Raw genomic sequence first — 23,812 nt, forward strand, 5'->3', positions numbered from 1 at the left:
GTTTTGCCGCTCCGAATTTCGTGCTTTCCACAAAAGTAGCCGACGTTTTGTAGGGGCCAAACGTCGAGGCGAAAGATCTAAGGGATCGAAAGATCTTTGTCCGCTCCGTTAGCTCAGTGGTTAGCTTACATAGCCTACCCGGTTAAGATGATGCGGCGCAAGTTCGACTCTCGGGGTGTGCGCTTAAGCAACGCATTTCAGGACTGCTCTCAGGGCCAGATTTAGCTGATGGGGGGCCCGGGGCACTTTTAGATCGGGGGGCCCCCTTGCAAAAAAATTTTTCAAGCCTACGGCGCGAAAAACCATCTCTACGTTTACAGTAGCATCAGTCCAGTACTGCACAGCATTTTGCAGAAACTTTAAAGGCCAAAAGGAAAAACATAACACAAAATCACATTTTTTCCACATAGGGGGGCCCTTCAAAAGTCGGGGGGCCCGGGGCAACTGCCCCCTCTGCCCCCCCCCTAAATCCGGGCCTGACTGCTCTCCATTCAGCGGCACCTAGTGAATAGAATAATTCCCCGGCAACAACACTTCAACAATGGGAAAACTTCGCTCTGCCAATCCAATTTCGGTAACCGGCCGCGAAATTTTTTCCAACGACATTCCTGTCTCATTTGCATATTTTGGTAAAAGTTTGTATTAAAACCGTGTGAATGCAACATTTCGACGTTGGCACGGTTGGATCAGTGGTTTCATCGTCTGCGTACTGATCGTCAGAACGAGGGTTCGACGCCCGTCGAAGTCAAACTTTTTTTTTCTTTAAATTAATTTTTGCTGTGCACAAGAGCTTTTCAAAAGAAGTAGGGTTAGGGAAAGCTTATGTTTTATTATCATTGCAGAATTTCATTGGCAAATAGTTATTTTGCAATCTGAATCAACCAATCTCTCAAAACACTTTTGGAAAATCTTACTTTTTAGAGTGACTAGAATCAATGAGACAGAAATGTCTTGTGAAAAAAAATTCGCTAACCGGCCCTGCGTCAAGAGCCTCTACAAGTATGCGAAACTACCAGAAATAACCAAACAAGGCTTTGTCAGTCCCAGTATAAAGATTCAAAACAGAATCTAACCAAACCAAAGGTAGGAAACAAAAACATCTGGCAACCTTTGGCAGCACTATATGATATCAACGTTTCCACTCATTTTTCAACTAAAAACGGATCACCTGTTTCAGAAGAATGCGAGTGCTCGCCTTCGTCTACTAAGTCTGGTGTGATTCTTCTGCAGATCACACTCGTCAAATAATGTCGATTATATCATGGTTCATAGTTTTCTCAGGAATTACTTATTATAATATAGGACAGAAAACTCAAAGTCAAATATGCCACACACCGTATTCTCTGTTGGATCCGGTGAGTGGTGATTGATAGCCCAATTTGTTTGGTTTGGTTTTGAATCTTTATCTTCGGACTGACAAAGCCTTGATAGGTTATTTCTGGTAGTTTCGCATACTTGTAGAAGTTCTTGACGCAGGGCCGGTTACCGAGATTGGCAGAGTGAAGTTTTCCGATTGTTGAAGTCTTGTTACCGGGAATTATTCCATTCACTAGGTGCCCCTGAATAGAGAGCAGTCCTGAAATGCGTTGCTCAAGCGCACACCCCGAGAATCGAACCAGCGCTGTGTGATCTTGAGCCGCGCGTAACCACTAAGTTGCATGATACTTTCAAGAGTTAATTTTAAACTTGCAGAGTAACTCTTTTTTTCTAAATTTTTGTATGACAAAAATGGATTACTGTACAATAAAGAGAAATTTTTTCATTCTGAAAATAAAGACCGTACAGTTAGTCAACAATTATTAAACAATACCACTTTGTCAAATGATCAAACCACTCTAAATGACTAGTCAAAATTACATCATTCTGTGAGCTGCAAAGTAGTGATTTTTTTGTTTAGTGCAATGTTTCTTGGGTGCAACCTAATTCATACCATGAACAATTTGTACCGTCAGTTCGTACCTTGAAAAGATCAAGAGAAAAAATTTAAAAAAAGCCGAAGTCGCTGATCGCAGTTTCCGCAAACATTTCAAAAGGGTTAGGGTATCGGATTCGAAGAATCGGTTAGGTATCCTTTTCCTTTTGGTATCCGTTTCCTTTTGTTGGTTTTATTCCCATCAACTGTTGGTAACTTTATCATTGCTGTTGTTTTCCGACAAAGAAAAATAAATTGAATTGAACTGTATCGATATCCGCAAACAAACATACTGAAAAGATCGAGAGAAAAAATAGAACTCGCTGATTGCAGTTTCCGTTTTTCCGCAGTTTCCGCAAACATTTTATAATTTCTGGTGAACTGGCAAGAGAGAGAGTGAACTGGCAATCCTGAGAAGAACAGAAAGGTCAATGGTGAGAGCAATGTGTGGGGTGAAAATGAGAAGGGAAAAAAGGACTGAAGAATTGTTGGATATGCTAGAGATGAGAGAGACCATAGACCAACTGGCAAGGGCAAATGGAGTATGATGGTATGGACATGTGATAAGGAGGGAGGAAGGAAGTTTTCTTAGAAAGGCACTAGATCTAAAGGTGGATGGGAAGAGGAAACGCGGTCGTCCAAGAAGAACGTGGAAACAACAAGTGAAGGATGAGTTTAAAAAAGTCGGACTGAAGGAGGAAGATGCAAGGGACAAGGTGAAATGGAGAAAAGGGATTTAGACAATTGCTGCGCGGTAACAATCCGCCACCCCCACTAGTGGGGAACAAACCGACGATGGATTATGATGATGATGATGGTAATGATCCTAAGAGTTTGCCGAAGTCGCTGATCGCAGTTTCCGCAAACATTTTAAAAGGGTTAAGATTGATCGGTGTTTCCGCAAACATTTTAAAAGGGTTAGGGTTGATCGGAGTTTCCGCAAACATTTTAAAATTTCTGGTAATGATCCTAAGAGTTTTTGTTCGCAGAAAATTTTAAAATGTTTGCAGAAACTGTGATCAGCGACTTCGGCTTTTTTAATTTTTTCTCTCGATCTTTTCAAGGTACGAACTGACAGTACAAATTGTTCATGGTACGAATTAGGTTGCATCCATGTTTCTCAACCCCAAGTTTGCAGACTCAAGGAGCCCGCCAAAGGTTCTGCTAGGGATGGTAGAAGTAGGGGATTGCTCACTCAAAAGTAAGGTGGACAACTGGAGGGTCACAATGATATGACAAAATTTGATGCTACTACAGCTTGAGGTCTACTACCATATGTTGCATACTCAGGTGCAGTTTATATGACCTGCCCACGTGTGTACAAAGTGTGTATCGCCAAAATAAATGTAGGAAATATGTGATATCATGTTCATTTAATAGTATTCAAGTCATGAAAATGCAGAGGTAGACTTCACGCAACACCGGTAACAGTGAGTAGCCTCAAACAGCTGTAGTGAGGTTTTGCAGATTTTGTAGTACCCAAAATTTTAACCAAATATAGCGATTCATTTGATGAGAATAAATTTACCTAAAAGCAAAGAAAATGTTGTGCAGTTCTGCTAATTTTTGAACTTCTTAGTAACCCTCCAGCTGTCCATTTCGTAGGAAAAATCATTAAAGTGAGTCGTCCCGGTAGGTTCTGCATGAATTCTTGAGCACATTAACTCCAGATGGTAAATTTCTCATTTAATCATGACATTAGCACTTAAGCTATGGTAGTTCAGTTTGTTTTTATTCTGACCATCACAGCGAAAAAACAATATGACAGCAATGGCCAAGTGGTTAGCGCGTTGGGCTCGCAGTCGAGAGCCTGCATGTTCGACTCCAGCCACCCGCACTTGCTGTTGTTTCTCTGGGCAAGAAACTTTACGATAATTGCCTCTACCCAGTGATCGATTTCGAGTAATGGGTAGTAGGGGAGACCGGGGCAATATGAACCACAAAAATTCGAGATGCTCTCATTCGCCCCCTAATTGATGTAGAATTATGAAATTTTCAGGTTGCATAGTCTTTAACATTATCTATAACATATCACAAGCACAATTCACTAACTTCTCCAAAATTTGAATTACAGTCGAAATCGGCTAGTCGCATATCGGTTAAGAGCATAAATCGCTTTAGAGCATAGCATTGCATAATCCCAAACCATTCCCATTCACTTGTGAAGAAAATTCAACGGTTAGTCGCATAATGATTAATCGCATAAATCGGCTAAGCGACTAGGAATTCTTGATAGATTTGTAGACTTTTATCACTTAACCGCATATTTCCTTTGGCAAAGCAAAGTTGCTCAAGATAACACCTCAAGACAGACAGTTAGCGCCTACATGATTTAAACAATAAAGTAAAATCGCACAAAAAAAGGCCTTCTCTTCTATGATTTGAGTACAGTGCTGTATGAATCACAAGACCACATTTCATTTATGGATTGTTACATCATAAACAAGTATCATTACGTCGCAGTACGAACTGTAGAACCACAAGACTAAGGAAAATCTAAATCGCATGATTAGTGAATTTTCTTTCTTGCTCGCTGAAGCGAATTCGTTACGGTTGGGTGATCACGGCAGCTACCCGAAAGCCACGAGGAACGCGCGTGAACAGTTGTTGCTGCGTCACACTTCGCTGACCAACAGCCAAACAAAGTAGTACCGTTATTTGGAATTCGGTTGTACAGTACTATTCTAGAATATTCTGTAAATCTCCTAACACTCGGGTTACGTATTAAGGCTCAATGCCTTCGTTCATCGAAAAAGTCCAGCGGTCTGTTTTCACGCTTTTGCGTTAGATAAACGTTCGGTATTGACGTATAGGATACTGTCAAACAATACCGTTTAAGCGCATAAAAAAGCTTGACAAATTGACTATGCGCTTAAACGATTTCGACTGTATTACAGTTTTTCATGAAAAAATGGCCTGGGGTATTATGAACCTTGCCGGGGCATTATGCACCAATATAAACAACTTTCCATAAAATGCTTCAAAGCAGTGATTGTCAACCCGAAAATTAGTAGAGTGGGGTTAAGAAGATTTTTAGGAAGTTTTTGCCTTTTAGGTCTGACTATTTGCATTATTTGAATAGGAAAAGCTGAAGTTATGAGGTTCCAATGCAGTCAGCAAGTCTTCACTTGCATAGTAATCTACACAACTGGTCTCCTAACAGCAATGGTTGTGTGGTTTGCATGCAAAAACTTAGCAATGGATTCAGACAAAAAACTCATGACCAACCACTGGTAAAGAAAGCTAGCACACAAAATTTATTTTTACATTTTTTAAAGACATGCAGATTATGAAATCACAACAGTTCACTTAGTCACATAGGTTAATGTTCGGTTTACTTAATCAGTTAACTTCATGTTCAGTGTTGAAGTGGCATTCCAATCGGATTGAGCCAAATGTTCTGGTTGTCTGCTCTGTGTAGGTGGGATAAGGAAGAACCTGCTTAATTTGGCTAGTTTCTACATATTTCCACATCACCAGATGGGGGCTTTTTGAAAGTGAATTTTCACTTTTGCGGTAGAAACCATCTGGTTCATAATACCCCGGCTAGAGTGTTCTTATTCAAGCTATTGCCTAACAAAACGAAATCAACATACAGCTTAAAATCAGTTTGCATCAGTATTTCATACATATAACCTATCCCTGAATAAAAATCTAGATTTCTAGAGTCCCTGTACTAACCATGCCAGGCCTACCAAAATGGAAAACTGAATTTACTTTTGACCTCTAAAACTACATTTTTCCAGTTCTACTGAGAACAAAGAAGTGCTGACCAAAAATGATGGTACCAAAAAAAGCATGGTGATCCTGTGACTAAAATATGCAAATGAGATCTTAGGATTTCCAACAGTTTTCCAGAAAATGGCCTGGTTCATAATACCCCGTGGTTAGGGTGTGACAGCCGCCCCATGATTTTTGAAACTTGGTTTCACAGAGCCTACCTTTTTTTGGTGGTGAGGTTTTACCTGTATAAGATTCCTGTAAAGTTTCAAAAAAATTGGTCAAGGTTTAGAGGTGGCCCGTGGCCACTAAAGTTTTTAGGGGGTGCGGGATGCATTTTTGGGGGTGCTTTTGCTATATCTCAGCACGTAGACATGATAGAAGGTCATGCTATAGCTCAATCGATGCAGTAAAGGCAAGTTTATATCGAACTTGTGAACAAATGTTCAGTCTAAACTGTTTAGTTTTTGAGTGTCACAATCAAGGTGCAAATGCCTCGCGATGGCTTGCTTTGTATCTTCAACGAATGTGCTATTTTCATTATGGAATTCTGGTGCGTTGTGTTATTATCGGTTATGACCTGAAGTAACCTCTGATTGAGAAATTTGTATTATGTAACGTATTTCTAGAATCATCTGTAAGCATGCAAATCTAGAAGGTTCTGTTGTTTTTCATGATTTCTGAGCGTCGTTTGTCATGACGTCATAAGGTTGTTTATCAGTAAATGTCCGATTGCGAAATCGTTATTATGTAAGAATCTTCTTGCGAACGTGACCTTCTAGACACTTCTGTTGTTTACCTTTTAAATGCTACGTGACCGAACGATGGTTCTTTATGATGTAACCTTCTCGAAGTTACTGGACTGAACAGCCAACTATAAATAGTGGTGTAGTTTGTATTTCTATATTATTCTGAGATTATTATTATGGGAGTTGTATTATGATGAGTTGGTGATGAGAGTTCATTATTGTAGTAGTAGCAGTTGTTAATAGACGCAAAGATTATTGTTGATCGAGAGTGGAAATATTGAATACGAGTACTGTAAAGCAAAGTTGATGCTAATATAATTTCTGATTGAAATTAGAATCGTATGAGAAGCTGTGAGTGGATCACGTTAAACTCGATCAATAGTCGCAAGCATTGGAATCTATTGCTGTTTACTATTACTTTGATTAATTGTTGGAAGTGGTGAACCATTCGTTGGAGTCCTTCAAGCGTTTTTATATATCATTTCACCAGTAGAACTATCCGTGAATTTAATTGACTGCTTTTCGGTTTGACCCATTAAACTACGTCATTGAATCTTTCCAAGTCTTTTTTCTGGTAAGAGATAGAAAGAAATCGTGACATTGAGTTATTTGAGAAAAACCCGTTTTTTGCATATTTGTAAGAAGAATGTTCTTTGCGCCTTTTCTTCTTGGGTTAAAACACATGGAAAATCAATGAAATGATGAATTCACATGTTTACTTAATGTTAAACGAAATCACAAAATACATTTGAGAGCGAGGAACAGCGATGATAAAAATCACAATGTAAGAAACCAACACCGAGATGGATGTAAGTATAGTTTACGCTGATTGGGCATAGAATTTCTGCTGTTTTCAACTACTTGAAGAATATTTTGAAATGAAACTTCTGTCTTAGTAGTGTCAATAAAGTCTTGGCACAGTTTGACACCCCTTTCTGCTGCATCATTCACAACACAAAGATTTGAAACGTTTCTTTGCTTCATTTCTTTGCTTCACAGTTGCTGCCGTTCTGGCACCAATCGACAACACCAGCACTTAAAAAGGTCGTGTCAATCCTGAATCCTCAAGATTTTGAAGAAGCTCCAAGAATCTTCTCCAACTAAGGAGCTCAAGTCATCTGTTGGTTTTGTAGCAACGAAAGAAAAGGAGGGTTTGCCAAAATTACTTCCTTCTCTTTTTAAAGAATGTCCAGGATCTTCGAAGCTTGTCAGCTTTTGAACATTTTTTTGCTTGTCCCGTCAGACACACTGCTATCGAAAAGAGTATGGGGTATAAGTTCTTCACTAAGATACCACATGTGCCCCTTTAGAGCTTTAAGAGCTGCTTTGGCCATACTGCTTTCGATTTCTTAATACTCGTTGCCGTTGATAAGTTCTAGGTCGTTGCAAGGAGCAGAAGTTGCCACAGAAGCGGTTAGCCACCAGCCCACCACGGCACATAACAACAAGCGGAACAAATTTTTGAATTTTCTTTAGCTGTTGCTTTAAACATATAAAACCTGCAGGAAGATCTCTAGTAATAACTTTAGTGAAAAGAGCGATCTTGATGCAGTATAAAATCTTGGCCATCCATCTGGCTTTGTGACAAGCACCCGGATGTAGAAAACCTCCAAAGGTCTCAGCTCCCTCACCAAGATACAAAAGCACTAGTTTGACTAGCTCCTCATAATCATCCCTCACAAATCCCTGTGCTAGGGCTTCATAGCAGATCTTCACAATCATCTCCTTCTTGATCCTCATATCTTCAGGCCATCGCTCTGATGGTAAGATGGACTCGCCTAGTCAAGCCTGAAGACAACATCCAGTTTGAGACTCTTCTATCAAAGCTCAAAATAAAAGACATCAGTGAAGTCCTCCAATTAGGCAGACTGAGATGGCTTGGCCTCGTTGAGCGCAGATCAAGCTGGATCTCACAGGTCAGATGTGTTAAGATCGCAGCACAGCGGGGTCAAGGTAGATCAAAACTTTCTTGGGAAGAACTTGTAAAACATGACCTTGTAGCCCTGAACATGGACTCTGCCAACCCAATAAATGAGGTGTGGAGGGGAAGACTTCGTTCTCGACAGTCAGGCCACACCCTCGACATGAGGATTAATTCATGGCCTGTATAGTATAATCAAAATTGGTTGATGATGATGATTTTTAAACTGTGACATAGCATGTGATATAAATTAGCACTTACCAGATAAAAATTGCCTTAACAGTGAACACAATGTTAGTGTTCAGTTTCTATGCTTCTAACAAAACAAAACATGAGGTAACTTAGGTTTAAACTTTGAAGAGTTACAGCTTCTGTACTTCTCCAGGTGTTCCTAAGAAGAAAAAAAAGTGAAAATGATAAAATATTCAATTCATATGTAACAATTTTTCACAAAATTTGTGCAAAAAACGGGTTTTTCTCAAATAACTTGCAAACTACACATTTTAGGCAAATAGTTTCTTCACAAGTCTAATACAAATTTGCTTATTCTGCATTGATTGAGCTATAGAACGACCTTCTATCATGTCTAGAAGCTGAGATATAGCAAAAGCACCCCTAAAAATACATCGCGCACCCCCCAAAAACTTTAGTGGCCACGGGCCACCTCTAAACCTTGACCAATTTTTTTGAAACTTTACAGGAATCTTATGCAGGTAAAATCTCACCACCAAAAAAAAGGTAGGCTAATTCTGAAAAGGTCGGGGCGGCTGTCACACCCTACCCGTGGTTCGTAATACCCCGGTCTCCCCTACCAAATTTAAGTCATAAATAGAGTAGACAACCGGAAACAAACATTGCAGTCGGCTGCAGCGTAGGTCAGGTGTACGTCGGAAGGCGTACACCGATGCATAGCGCTCAAGTCCGCTTTCCCGCAATGCAGGATAAAGATAATCAAACAAGAACAAAATTATATATGACAAACATAGCATAATATTCATCAAACTGGTGTATCATGGTAATAATTTTTGGTGCTCTTCCACAAGACGCCCTGTTGGTCAACCGGACAAAATGATGACGTCATAGTACGTCACACACATTGGAATGGACTATTATGAAGGAGGAAGTGCGGGGTAGGGTGGAGTGAAAAAAATAAAAATCTCTAATTCAAAAAACGTCCCCTCTCAATAGTTGCCTTTGGTCCCAAAACTTATTTTAAAAGTGGTTTTGGGAAGTTGCCTCCAATACTCAGGTGACAACCTTGACGCAAAGGTCATGTGGGGGTCAAATCCCATAAAAATGCCATAACTATGTGAGCGGTGATGCTAGGGAGCTAATTTTGATGCCAAAAGAAGCAGAATGTGCACTTTCCTATCTGTCTCAAAGGAAGTTTTTTTCGAAATTTCACTAGATATATGGTTATTTTCACAAAATGTAATTTTCAGGTCAAATATGAATAACACATAGCATTATGCACAGTTTAACATCACCATAACATAATCACTCCACAAGAAATCAGCATAATGAGTATGATATACCTCTAACCAATGAAACACACATTTCAGTGGTTTTAGAGCAAGCACAGGATGGTAACAACAAACAAATATGAAATTGGGTTTCATAATATTACGGAAGCCTAGACGACGACATTAAATGCCAGTTTTGTGTAGGGGGAAATGGTATCGGCAGGAGGACCTAAGATTGAAATTGCTTTTTGGTATTGAATTGCTTCATCAGTTATTGGCAAACTCCCAATTACAATCCGAATACAACGTAGAGGTCAAGAACAGGTACGCTGCCCTGTGTGACTCAACTATGAATAAAGAAAGCTCTGACGACTTGTCTTCAAAATGGACAGCTCTTCGTACCGCCATCACAGAATCGGCCGAAGCAGTTATACCGCACAAAGCAAAAGCTGCCAATCAAGTATGGATGACCGACGAAGTTCTAAAGCTCATGGATAAGAGAAGAGAATCGAAGAAAGATCTGAAAAATTTCAACTCACTAAATAAGGAAATCAAAACTCGATGTAAACAACTGAAAGAACGATGGTGGAACCAACAGTGTGACGAGATTGAGCGCAGACCATCCATTGCTCACATCCAAGTGAAGAAGATGCAAAAGAACTCTGTGCACTCCTGCACAGGCTGCATCAAAGCTAAGAACGGTAACATCTTGCTAGAGAAGGATGAAATCCTCGAGAGATCGGCTGAATATATCAGAGACTTGTTCGACGATGCTCGTGGAAACAAACCTGCGATATCGAAAGAGATGGATGGACCACCGATTCTAGAAAGTGAAATACGTCACGCTATAAAGAAAGCCAAATTGAAAAAAGCTCCAGGCCCTGACGCTGTGCATACAGAAACCCTTAAGGTTTTAGACGATTTTGGAATAAAAAAGTTGACTGAAATCGCGAATGAGATTTATGACAGCGGAAAAATTCCGGAGGACCTATTACAATCGATCACATTACCGAAAAAACCTGGGGCGATTGATTGCGAACTACACCGCACAATCAGTCTAATGAGTCATGTCACCAAAATTTTTCTGACCGTTTTACTCCATCGACTACGCAGATGCATCAATCCCGAAATCTCAGATGTGCAATGCGGATTTGTGAAAGACAAAGGAACTAGAAATGCCACATTCCTAATCAGAACACTTGCTGAGAGGTCGATAGAACACAGGGAAGACCTGTACCTCTGCTTTATGGACTACAGCAAAGCTTTCGACCGCGTTAGACATGAGCCACTCATAGAGATGCTTGACAGCTTAGACACAGATGGTAAAGACCTTCGACTTCTCAGAAATCTCTACTGGGATCAATCAGCAGCAGTCCGGATAGATGGCGAGCTGAGCAAGTGGACACAAATTCGGAGAGGTGTTAGACAGGGGTGCGTAGTTTCACCTGATCTTTTCTCACTCTACGGCGAAATGATCTTACGACATCTAGATGACGAAGAAGGCGTCTCTGTAGGTGGACAACACTTCAACAACATAAGATACGCAGACGACACAGTACTAATCGCCACATCAAACTCCAGCTTACAAAATTTACTCGACATAGTCATTAAGCAAAGCGAGAACCTTGGACTTAATTTGAATGCAACAAAAACCTTCTGCATGACCATTTCATCAAAAAAAATAACTCCAGTATGCACTATCAAAATACAACAGTCTCACAAGTAAATAGTTTCAACTATCTGGGTTCTATGGTCACTTCGAATGGTCGATGCTGGAGCGACGTAAAATCAAGAATTGCACAATCCAAACAAGCTTTCATCAAAATGGACAAAATACTGAAATCTAATTCAATCTCTCTAAACACTAGAATAAGAATTTTACATGTGTACATTTGGTCAGTTCTGCTATATGGCTGTGAATCCTGGACTGTATGCCCGAAGATAGAGAAGAAGATCAACAGTGCTGAAATTTGGTTCATTCGTAGAATGATGGGAATAAACTGGACGGATAAAATCACTAACGAAGAAGTGTGGAGACGCTCTGGGTGCACCCCTGGCGTCCTCATCACAACTATCAAAAAAAGGCAAATGACATTTATCGGGCATGTCTACCGCAAACGCGGAATTGAACACTCGGCAATGATGGGGCGATTTCCTGGTCAGAGGCACCGGGGACGTCCACGTTTGGAAATCTTCAAAACTCTTTCAACATGGACAAACCAAATTTTTGAAAACCTAATTAGAAGTATGGACAATCGATCGTTGTGGAGACTCACGGTAGCCGACGCCTTATTTAGGCATGGCCGATGATGATGATCAAGCAGGGTAAAGTAAGTTGTCTTCCAAAGTCACAAAATTGAAACCTAGCGTGTTCAGTAGCCTACCTTTTTGAAACATATAGCCCACTTTCTGATCGCTTCAGCAACAACAATTGATTTCCAAATCCGTTTTCTCTGTGGTACTTTCAGTCATGTTATCCAGCTAAACTAGCCTACTCAATAAAGAAAAGCTGATAAAATCTTTTGGATACCGGTACCGGTATTTCAAATCTGAAAAATACATTCCTGCATGATGCATATGATATAAACCGAAAATAAACTTGTGGATGCATCTAAAGGAAAACCAGTTGTGTTTCTATATTAAACTTACTTTTTACTAGAGAAAGATGTCTATTCTCATTTCTCAAGCTACTGGTAAAATTTTACTTGCAACTGGCCAGGTAACATTTTGAGTTGCATAGGTAGGTACCTTAATTCACACAATTTCAGTCATTAATTTAACTTTGTGCCAGCACTTCAGATTCAATCAGAAATACAATGGAAATAAAAAAAATAGTTGATTTGCAAAGTCAACAAGTTTTAAAGTCTAACTCCACTCTGTGAGCAACCCACAAAAAACTTTGTTGCCTTTTCCATTGCATATCAATGTAAAGCTGCTTTTTCAGCTCCAGCGACAATTTAAAACCAACTATTGCAACCAGCTTCAACCGGAAATACATTTCAGATGTGCATCGTCTGCTATAATTTCTAATCTTAACAAATTTAAGGGCAAGGATCTCACTGAGAGTCGCAGTATGTGATGATGACAATGACTTGTTGAATTTACTGTACTTTTGAACTGAAGTCCCCATTTCTTGTATTTTCTGCATACTTTATTTAAGTCCGCAAATATTTATGCTGCTGTGTAAAACCCTTGTGGTCTAAACAGGTTGAGAACTGCTGGCGAAGCGATTACTTGCTGTGACATTAGATTGAATATCAGCATTTTCTCATATAGATAGTGTATAAACTGGGCTTTTCCTATGGTAGGGTTTCTTTGTGGGTTTTTTACTTGTCTTGTTCTAAGTGATGAACTAAATGCATCAAGATGTAATTCCCTCCCAGGCTCCCAACCACCAACACTCTTGACAATGCACCATGGCTGATTATGCATACATATAATACTTCTCATTTTTACCAATCTTGAATGTATAATTTTCCTTTTCAATTTCGATAGGTAAAGTTATTTAACTTAGTATATCACCTATCTGCTCGTTTTTGCTGTGATGGTCAGAAATAAAAGCAAACTCAACTGAATTATGTTAAAGTTATGATTTAACTTTTTATGTCATATTAGAGGTAGGGGATAAAGTGTGACCTTCTCAGATTTTGCTCTGTCCACATTTTTTGAAAAGTATTTATGATAACTATCAACAATATGCAAAAATATTTCAAAAATATTTATTTTTCATCAGTAGACACAATTTTTTAAATTTTGACCATATTTGTGAGAAAAAACGTAAATATTCGGTTTTCGGCATGTTTTGATGAATTCATAATAAAGAGTGTAGAGTAGAGTGTAGGTCCTCTACATGCACGTATGCTAGGTACGTTACACTTGACCCACTTTATTTTTCTGCACATCCTTAAATTTATTTTGACCTTAGTTGACCTTAAAAGCAGAGGCTTGACTTTTTGTTTCGTGACCTTCAGAACAGTGAAAATTTGAACAATTTTCTTTGCGTATGAAGACAGGAAGAATATTACGAAGTTAATAGTTGAAACCTACGAGAGATTGGCTACAGCAGCCTCACTGACTACATCTTCTATTGTCACAGCCAAGCAATTATGGGACAAAACAGATAGTCTAATGGCTGATGTTGCAAGCAAAAACTTGCAAGTGGAAGAGCATGCTGCAGTTACATTGTCTTCTGATCATCGACCATATCATTTGCTTTGCAAAAGCCATACTGTTGAGAAGCTCAATGAGTCAAATGTTAAAGTATTTGCTAATCTGGAAAAGAGAGTAGAAATGAGAGAAAGTTGGAAGACTGGAACAAAGCTCTATGCCCTTTTTTTAGAGGCAAAAAGGCTATTCTTGTGTCTGGTATAATTGCAATATTAAAGTTGGTTACCTATGATAAATCGAATCATTCCACTTCACTTGCTGATGAATTTGATCTTATTGTGGAAAGAGAACACCAAATCAAGCACATGCCACTATACCGCGAACAGCGTTTCACCAAGTTGGGTTATTCAGCAGCCTCAATTCTTCATGTATTACCATTGCTTCAGATGGTAGCCTACTGGACGAAACATCCGGGACGAATTTGTTAGTTTAGGCATGTAAACTCTATTTAAACTGTGAGCTTTTTATCATAGAGTAATAATCATATAATATTATTGTCTAATAAATAAATATTTTGGAAAAACAAGTTTTACTCAATGTGTCCGCCATTTGCGTCAATAACAAGTCAGAGACCCTTCGAAAAGGACCTGCAAGAGCCATGAATAACTCTTTGAAGTATTTTGGCTCTTTTTTTTTTTCAGATTAGCCTTCAGCGCTTTCAAACTTTGGTGATGTTTAGTCGAAACCTTGCTCTCAAGGTAAGACCAGATGCCAAAGTCTAGGGGAAAAGGATTGAAGGAGGCCATTCTTCCTTGGAAATGAAGAACGACACATTGGCTGAAAGCCAGTTTTGCATTCTCTTAGCTCCATGTGAAGGGGCAGAATCTTATTGGAATGACCAATTACGTTTTTTGAAGTGTTTCTTTTCCCAAGGCAACAATGAACCCTCAGGAATATCATTTCTGTAGTATCTTGGTTCAATTTCACTCCTTGATCAACAAAAATCAATAGACTGCTTCCTGATTTGTTGACTGCATCACTGATGCAGTCTCCCTTGTCTCCGAGTGATTACCCGGGGTTTCACATCACCCTCTCTTGACCAAACACGATCATTCTGACTGTTAAAATGATGCTGGACATCAAGTTTCTTCTCATTGCTGAACACAAAGTTTGGCAGCGTGCCTCTTCCATCAATGCGTGAGAGCAGAAATCTGGCTCTGGAGAGACGTTTCTCAATGGTATTGGCATTTAGTAACTGTTTCTTCATGTGTTTGAATGGGATCATCTTCAAATTCTTCTTGAGAACTGTGAACATGGTTCCAATCCATAGGCCACGTTTGCCTCCTTTGCCAGTTTGTGAATTGGATCTCTTGTAACATTAATTGATGACCCTGTATTTGAAGATCTTAAGAATGGCAAAATGGATACTTTGGGTGATTTGTTGTGCACTATTATACACATTTCCACAAAGGAAACATGGTGGTAGAAGTTAAACTTTTGCATAGAGTACAACCTAAAAGCAGCCGGCTATGGACATACCCCGAACATAATTTCATTGAGGATGTTGACATGGAGCAAGTGTTGCCATGTAAACCAGATGGTGATTGGGAAATGACTGGTGGATGCATGATGAAATTCATGCTTAAGAATGCAGATGACATTAAAAATGTATTTTTATCTTTAGGCTATATTTTCGAACTGACCTTTTTCCGGGCTCCTTGCATGAAAGTGTGAGTTTCACGCTCTGGTAACCTACCCGGCTACCGAACTGTGAAACTCACACTTCCGTACAAGGAGCCTGTTACCAAAACTGTGAAAACTGCAACTACGGTACCCGAAAACTGTTACGCAGTGTGTTTTCACACTTCAGGGAAAGGAATCAGCCGTGCAGCCACCGTTTTCACACTTGCCCCCCCCCGAAAGTTCGGCTACCAAACTTCCATTTTCTAGCTTCAGTCCCAGGAAAAAATGGCCAATTGGTCATGGTCATACATCTGGGGACCGAATCTCGGAAACTACACTTGCGTACCCAATTTCCTTGAAATTTAAGGCTGCCATATTATATATCTTGAATTGTTGGTGTGAGTTAATTGTAAATATCATTGAAATTCAGCTTCTTTTTTGTTATTCTTCGTTTCGCGAATTTGAAAAAAATGATGTCTACTGATGTGTAGTTGACGGATTCTAATATTTTTTGCAGTTTTGAAGCCGTACAACAAAACTGTTTCCAAAATGGTTGGACACTGAGGTTTTTGACACTACCCCCCAAAAAATGTGTTGTATCCCCTACCTCTAGTCATATTCAATATCTCTGTTTAGTATTTATTTATTTGGTTATTTTAAACACAGTTATATACTGGGTTTTAAATAGCTATTTGTTGGGTCTTGGCAACTGTTCTTTTTGCCGATTCCAGGCTACCACATTGTAAGGAAGGCTCAATTGGTTTAGGATTTTTACAGTTGTGTTGTTTCTATAGAGTTGAATATTTATGCAATGGTATATATAAAATGAGTGATTCTAATGATATAAGTGTGAAGTATCAACGATTGGCACAAGAATATGCAAAATTAAAAGCACAAAATCAAGTCTTGAAGAGAGCTGTTGTTGATGCCCAGGATACAACAACCAAGCTAAAAACAGATTTACAAGAAAAGGAACAAGTTATAAGACGTTCACAACAAGAAATTGACAGCAGTGAGTTTCGAAGTCAGCAAATGGTTCGGCGCATTGAGTTGCTTCAATCAGAGTTAGACCAGAAAGGATCTAAAAATAAAACAGTTGTTGAAAGAAGTTCAGTTGGAAACTCGGCTTTTGATGAAGACTTGCGCCAAAAAATTCATGAAAATGAGCTTTTGCATAAACAAATTCATGAGTATGACACCACTAAAAGACAAATGGAAAAGCGACTAAATGATGAAATAATGTTAGCCAAAAATGAAGCAAAGAAAGCTAATGCAGAGTTGCAAAGTTTAAAGGAAACTCATGTTGAAGTAACAGAACGCCTAATGCAAGAGAAACTAGAGTTGGAAAGTAAGTTGAAACAAGTCGAAAAAGAAGCAAAAGAACTAACATCTGAGATGAAAGTGAGAATGGTTGAACTGGAGAAGTCGAATGATGCTTTTCAGATCACATCAAACCATATGTTGAGTACGATTAAAGATGTTATTGTGTTCAATGATTATGACACGGCTGAATACTGCAGATTGAAAATGTTACCACACAACAAACGACACGCTGTGCGGTCACATGAATTATATAAACTTGCTAATAGTATGATTGGGGATTTTTGTAAATCATTAAAAAATTTTCATTCTTTTACTCAACAACGAGGCCAAATATATCCTGTTGATGCTAATTTCCAGCCACTTTCCTCTGCAAATTTGAAGTTATCCGAGTATCTCACTGAAGCAGAATCAATCCTGGATTCTTTGCAATCTTCTTTTGTGAATTCATTTTCTAATTCCTCTTCAGCTAATTTAGGAGTTGTAAAGTTGGAAGAGTTTGTAGGTCATCTGGAACACTACGTTGCTTTTCTATCAAAGCTGCTGCCCTACAAACTGAACAGTTTACAAGAAGAGTACGATCTCTCTCTTTGTGCTCCTGGTCTTCAATTGAAGAATGCTGATTATCTTCACAATTACAGAAGATTTTTGCCAATCATGTCAAAGCTATTGTCATATTTATCAAGCGTCACCACAACAAACATCCAGCAAAACATTGATCACCCTGACAATGTGAAATTAGCTTATCAAAAAGTTACTTCTTGCATGAATGAGCTCCATTTGCTTTTCAAAGATCTTTCTAAAGCTTTTAACAGCAAGATAAGTCTTGAATATCAACTCCCAACAACATCCAAAGCTCCTGAACTTCGGACTGCAAATGAGTTCCTCCTTGGCTCCATGTTGTCATTTTCAAGTGTAGCTGCCAAATTATGTGGTTTCCTCCAAGCAAATATTGATTTTATTGTGCAAGCTATTTCAACAAACAGAAACTCAACATTAACAATAACAAGTTTGGTTGACAGATCAATTGAATATCTTGACAATATTAGCTCCTCGTCTCCACCCCCATCTATACCATACCATGAAGCGCTGAAGAAACGGGATGATCTGCAATACGAAAACAGAGAGGAGTTGGTTCAACAACTTCAGGAAAATTCCAGCAAATTGCAATCACTAGAGCAAGAGAAGGAACACTGGCTCCTTGAGACTCAGTTACTACAAATGAAGTTGGAAAAGCAAAAGCATTCAGAGATCAATGATGATGGCATAAGCCCAAGTCGAGTCAGACATGAATCATTGTCTTTGCAACCTCTGGAGACTGAAATGTTTGGAACAGTTGAGATGACCAATCATGTTAGTTCTGAAAGTACCACCACAGAAGATTTGATAAAACAGCATCTAACATCGCGATTGACTGATATGAGCCAGAAGCAACAAGTCTCCGAGAGCAAGGCATTGCATTTTGAGAGTGAATGTCGTTTGCTACATAAACATCTTTTCGTTCTTCGTAATAAGAAACAGAATCTTCATGATGAAGTTGACAAAAGCAGCCAGCGGGTTGCGCAATTGCAAGATGAGCTTTCTGTAACGAGAAGAAACTATGAAGAGCAACTCAGTTTGATGAGTGAACATCTTACTGCAATGAATGATAAGCTGGCCACTCAAAGAGATGAAATTGACAATCTGAAAATTAAAAAGCCAAAAAAGTCTAAAGGCTTAGGTCTGCATAGTCTAAAGCCTTAATATAATGAACCATTGTGATATTTCCCAAGTATAATACATCAAGAATTTTTATTTTAATTGTGTGGTAATACTGATTCCAAGAATGCAATAATTCACTTATTTAATGCGTTTGCTGACAACTGCTTGCTCCTGGTTTAGCAGTGTTGCCATGTCATACTTTCAAAAGCAATCATCATGTTCCTTGGTAACATTGTTGATATTCATTGGTTTCTTGATTGTTAGTTTGTAATTTTTACAAATTTGTCATACGATGTTTGAAACATATATATAATTTATTAAGTTAAACTAAACCAAGTTAAGAAACTACGTTTAATATTCAACCCTTCCCATCAACTCAACACCCATACTTCGTGTTTTTTTATCTTACGTTGGTCGTTGGTGGTTTAAATTTGATTTGAAACTGCTTGAATGCTTAAACTTGAATGTTCCATATTTTTATACATTTTGATTCCATACTAAAGATAACATCTCATCGTTACATATATCATGATTACACAAATGAGCAAAACCGATATGATCTGTTAGTACGTATATGATTACACTGGTCTACACGATTTTTGCGGCATGAACTTTGAAAAATGATTTAGAGTAATTTTGGGGTGCTGAATCCGAATCTGACCTCAGATTTTGCCTATCACGTCAGGTTTGTGAATGTCACGATTTCTTTCTATCTCTTACCAGGAAAAAGACTTGGAAAGATTCAATGACGTAGTTTAATGGGTCAACCGAAAAGCAGTCAATTAAATGTCGAATAATTCTACTAGCGAAATGATAATCTGACTTCTTGAAGAACTTTAACGAACGGCTTCTCAAATAACTCTAATTTCTGCATCAACTACCAATCCACAACTCATAGCACAACTCTCATAACCAACTCAATAATAATCATCATAATAATCACCATAATAATAATCTCAGAATAAACATTACACAAACTACACCACTATTTATAGTTGGCTGTTCAGTCCAGTAACTTCGAGAAGGTTACATCATAAAGAACCATCGTTCGGTCACGTAGCATTTAAATGTAAACAACAGAAGTCTCTAGAAGGTCACGTAGGGAAAATGATTCCAGAAAACACGTTACATAATACAGATTTCGTCATCAGAGGTTACTTCAGGTCATAACCGATAATAACACATCGCACCAGAATTCTACAATGAAAACAACACGCTCGTTGAAGATACAAAGCATCGCGAGGCATTGCACCTTCGCAAGCCATCGCGAGGCATTGCACCTTGATTGTGACAGTGAAATATGATAACAGCAAATTGTTACTTTTGTCAAAAGTGGAAAATTTGACGTTGCGTTTATCACACATATATACTAGGGTGGTCCAAAAAAAAAATTTTTTGTAAATGTTAATGTCTCACCCTAAAATATTGTTACCATTGATGAGAAAATGACGTATGTGAATTTTCATAAAGATTGGTTGATATTTAGAGGTCGCTACCGGGGTTCAAAGTTTTGTCGTTTGCCCCTATTTTAACGTTTTGAGAGGATATGATACAGATATGATATGATACGGTACAGTGCCATGGTATATAACAAAAAAAATACAGTTCAATAATTACTCTATAGTCTGTTTATAAACTCATGTGTCTGTATTACAAATTATACTAACTGGTCTACATACAAAATGTGTGACTTTGTATATTATACTTGTGTTTATAATTCAGAGACTAAATTTGACATTCAATAACAACTTTAGAAGACAGTAAATTAACTACATGTACATGATGGTACAAACCAATATACATAGTACATACATAGTTATTACTCTCTAAACCCTTGACAGCCTGTTTTACCCTAAAAGGGAGATCATCAGAAGTTCCTTATTCAAATAGAACCTATTTGAATAAGGAACTTCTGATGATTCTTTTTTTAGGGTGAAACAGGCTGTCAAGGGTTTGGAATGGAGAGTAATAACTACCGGTATATTTGATTTAATTCGCTTTGCTTGGTTTTTTGCTGGCATTGAGCACTTTTTGTAGTATTAATAGTTTTTATTGTTTACTACCTACAGTACATAGTCATACATATATATAGGAATTATTGCGCGAGGGTCTTTCTGCTACAGTCTAGATATCGCTGAAGGTGATCGGCGACAACGCGCAAAAGATACTGTTTTTGTTCTTTGTCACATGTGTGTAATGTGTTGTATTAAGTGATCAATGCCACTCCGCGCTCGGCAATGTCATTTACAAGGTCCTTGATTTCACTCACAATTGCTCTCGCTCTTAGATACACGTTATTGGTCTCCCAGTTATCTGGGTCTATCTCCAAAAATGATGAAGACAAATTCAGAGCCATAAAAATCGGTTATCTATAGTATAGAGTAATTATTGAATTGTATTTTTCTTACAATATACCATGGCACTGTACCGTATCATATCCTCTCAAAACGTTAAAATAGGGGCAAACGATAAAACTTTGAACCCCGGTAGCGACCTCTAAATATCAACCAATCTTTATGAAAATTCACATACGTCATTTTCTCATCAATGGTAACAATATTTTAGGGTGAGACATTAACATTTAAAATTTTTTTTTTTTGGACCACCCTAATATATACACATTGTGCTATATCCAGAAATCCAGGCCATGTGTTGCATATGTAGCTGAAATACACCCACAAACCACAATTTTGATACCAATTTGTTTTCTAAGCAGCATTAATATATATTAACAAGGCAGTAAATAACAATCTAAAAGTATAACTGACCCCCTCCCCCATCAATGGTTTGCATGAAACCACAAAGATTTAAGCAGGCCTATGGCGATGCTTGTCCAGTAACCTTATTTAAGCTGTTTTGGCCTGTCTAACACTAACCTTTGGTTATAGCACTGCATAACAGGGTTGTTGGTATTTTACCTGACCCAAAAAAACCCGGGTGTTTTTTTTTTAAAAAACCTACTTAAAAAAAAAACCCAAAAAAACATAAAAAAACTCAGAGCATCATATTTGTCCAGTTTTTATAAGAAAATTAAAAAAAATGAACAAAAACACTACAAGGCACTTAAAACAAATTTTAAATTAGGACTTAAGGATGTGATTGTGAAGTAAATTTCCAAGAATAAACTGAAAACGCAGTGAATATTGTACAGTACACAAAAATCAAGTAATGCCACTTTGTGTATACTACACTAAAACTCATTTATGCAAGAAGGCCTTATAGTTAACCTGGTGAAAGTACTACTCTACTGTAATCTGTATATATGATGTGAAATGCAATTTAAGAGGCTACCGTATTTTTAAAAAGTAGGTTATTTACCAATTACAGATTCTGGATTCTAACGCATGGCTGTTCTAACGCCACGCAATTGCTCATCCATTACTATATAATATATATAAATGATAAAAAATATTTAAACATGATGGCATAAATGCTCCTTGCCTTCAAATCTAGAGCAAATGATGCAATAATGTGATTTCTAGTAAGGTAGCAATTAGCATCAACTTGGTATAGAAATCAGTGGATGATACAACATCCAACTTGATCTTGAAATTAATGGATGATGCAACATTCAAGCAACAACAGCCCTAGTGCATTATTTTATTGAGTTATGCAAGCATGTACGGTGAATGAGAGGCACTTCATTGCTAAAAAGTAGTATTTGAGGTGAAATAAGCATGAAATAAGCATACCTTTTTTTGCATCTTTTAAAAAAAAAACAATAAAACCCAAAAAAACTGGCTTTTTTAAAAAAAAACGGGTTTTTCTCAACCCTGCTGCATAAAGTGCATATGTTGGTAGTAAATGCAACGCCAAATCTTCCACTTTTGGCAAAAATAAAGTATTTTTGTTATCATATCTCAAAAATTTGATGTGATAGTAAAAACCTGACTTCAGATTCGGATTCAGCACCCCAAAATCACCTGAAATCAGTTGCCTAAGTCCAAACGCCAGAAAAAAAATCTTTTTTTTGTAAACCAGTGTTGTATTTAAAGTGACAACAAAGTATTTTTAAGTCCAACTTGTAAATGGATCAAGTGTAGTCGAGTATGTGTTTCGTGTTTGTTTGTTGCTATTCATTATAGGAATTGGTTTTCCTAACAATTTGAATTTTTCATACTCTCTAAACCTGTTTGTTTAGAGAAGAACTTACCCGAAATTGACATTAGATGGTCCTATTTTTATGCATGATCTGTGTGAAAAGTTTGTGACATAAAAACCTCATCGAAACTATTTTTACAAGTTGTTGCTACTTTTTGGCATTGATCAAAACAATGGATCCTTTTGAGCCATTTGTGTGATTGTATTATAATGAACCAATGCAGCTTAGGTCAACTTCTAAAGTGATGCATGTAAAATATTCAATTGAATGCTTTTTGCTTCTCATGACACTTTATGAATAGGCTAACTTATGAATGACAAGCAATTCGTGAAAATTATTCAATTTGCTTGCATTTTTTATTTCACATGGCACCTTTGTCAATCACTTGGGATGATTGGGTGTCAGTGAAAAGTTTTGTGCACCTTTAGTTTAGTCTAAAATAGTTATGGTAGCTTTGAGCAGCTATTTCATATGAATTTTCTTTGTTATATCCATCTGGACTGGTTAATGAACTAACCAGCTAACTAACTTGCTTCATCGCATCCTGGAGTGAAATACAAACTGTTTTATGTTCAATTTGTTTATGTGTGAAAACTAAAATTTGGTAAAAATTCTACTTATCAAAAAGCTTGTCAGTTTTTGCGTTAACATTGATAGTAAGTAAGATATATGATAGTATTGATAGTGACTGTCCAGACTGAGTTTGCAGAATTGAAAATATGTTGGTTTTATGTACTTTCTTGTGCTATACGTTGGTTTCGTCTTTGTTATGTAGCCATTGCACACAAACCATTCTGTGTTTACGTTTTGCTCAACAGTTTCCAAAAATTCTGGTGAGATTTTTCATAAATAGACTTGCAGGAATATATACTTCATCGATTTGATGTTTTGCCAATTTGCGTGTTATCCTCAAAATTAAGGCACAAGAAGGCGTGGTGCATGTGTTGTTATTTGTACTTTGTCATTCTTCCATAGGGCCTGTGGCAATAATGAATCAAAAGTTTTTATTGAAACGTTTATTTTTGGAAATTTGTTACAATTATTATGTATTGTAAAAACTAATCGAAATAGAAAAACATAAAACTTAGTTCAATAAAACAGAAGTGTTCTTATTTCGAACATATATGTAACTTT

The 23,812-nt window shown here is 37.8% G+C and overlaps 1 protein-coding gene across 1 annotated transcript; it reads left to right on the plus strand.

The window, feature by feature from the left end:
- The first annotated feature begins 16,380 nt into the window (after window positions 1-16,380).
- On the plus strand, window positions 16,381-18,618 carry LOC145771743 (protein phosphatase 1 regulatory subunit 21-like). Its single transcript, XM_082583474.1, has one exon. It carries the CDS (start codon window positions 16,381-16,383, stop codon window positions 18,616-18,618), a length of 2,238 nt encoding a protein of 745 aa, XP_082439600.1.
- The last annotated feature ends 5,194 nt before the right edge of the window (window positions 18,619-23,812 follow it).

The sequence above is a fragment of the Aplidium turbinatum genome, chromosome 6 (genome assembly GCF_918807975.1).
Source record: "Aplidium turbinatum chromosome 6, kaAplTurb1.1, whole genome shotgun sequence".
NCBI lineage: Eukaryota > Metazoa > Chordata > Ascidiacea > Aplousobranchia > Polyclinidae > Aplidium > Aplidium turbinatum.

Excerpts from the sequence above, each read along its gene's own strand:
- LOC145771743 (XM_082583474.1), top strand. The coding sequence starts at position 16,381 with ATGAGTGATTCTAATGATATAAGTGTGAAGTATCAACGATTGGCACAA.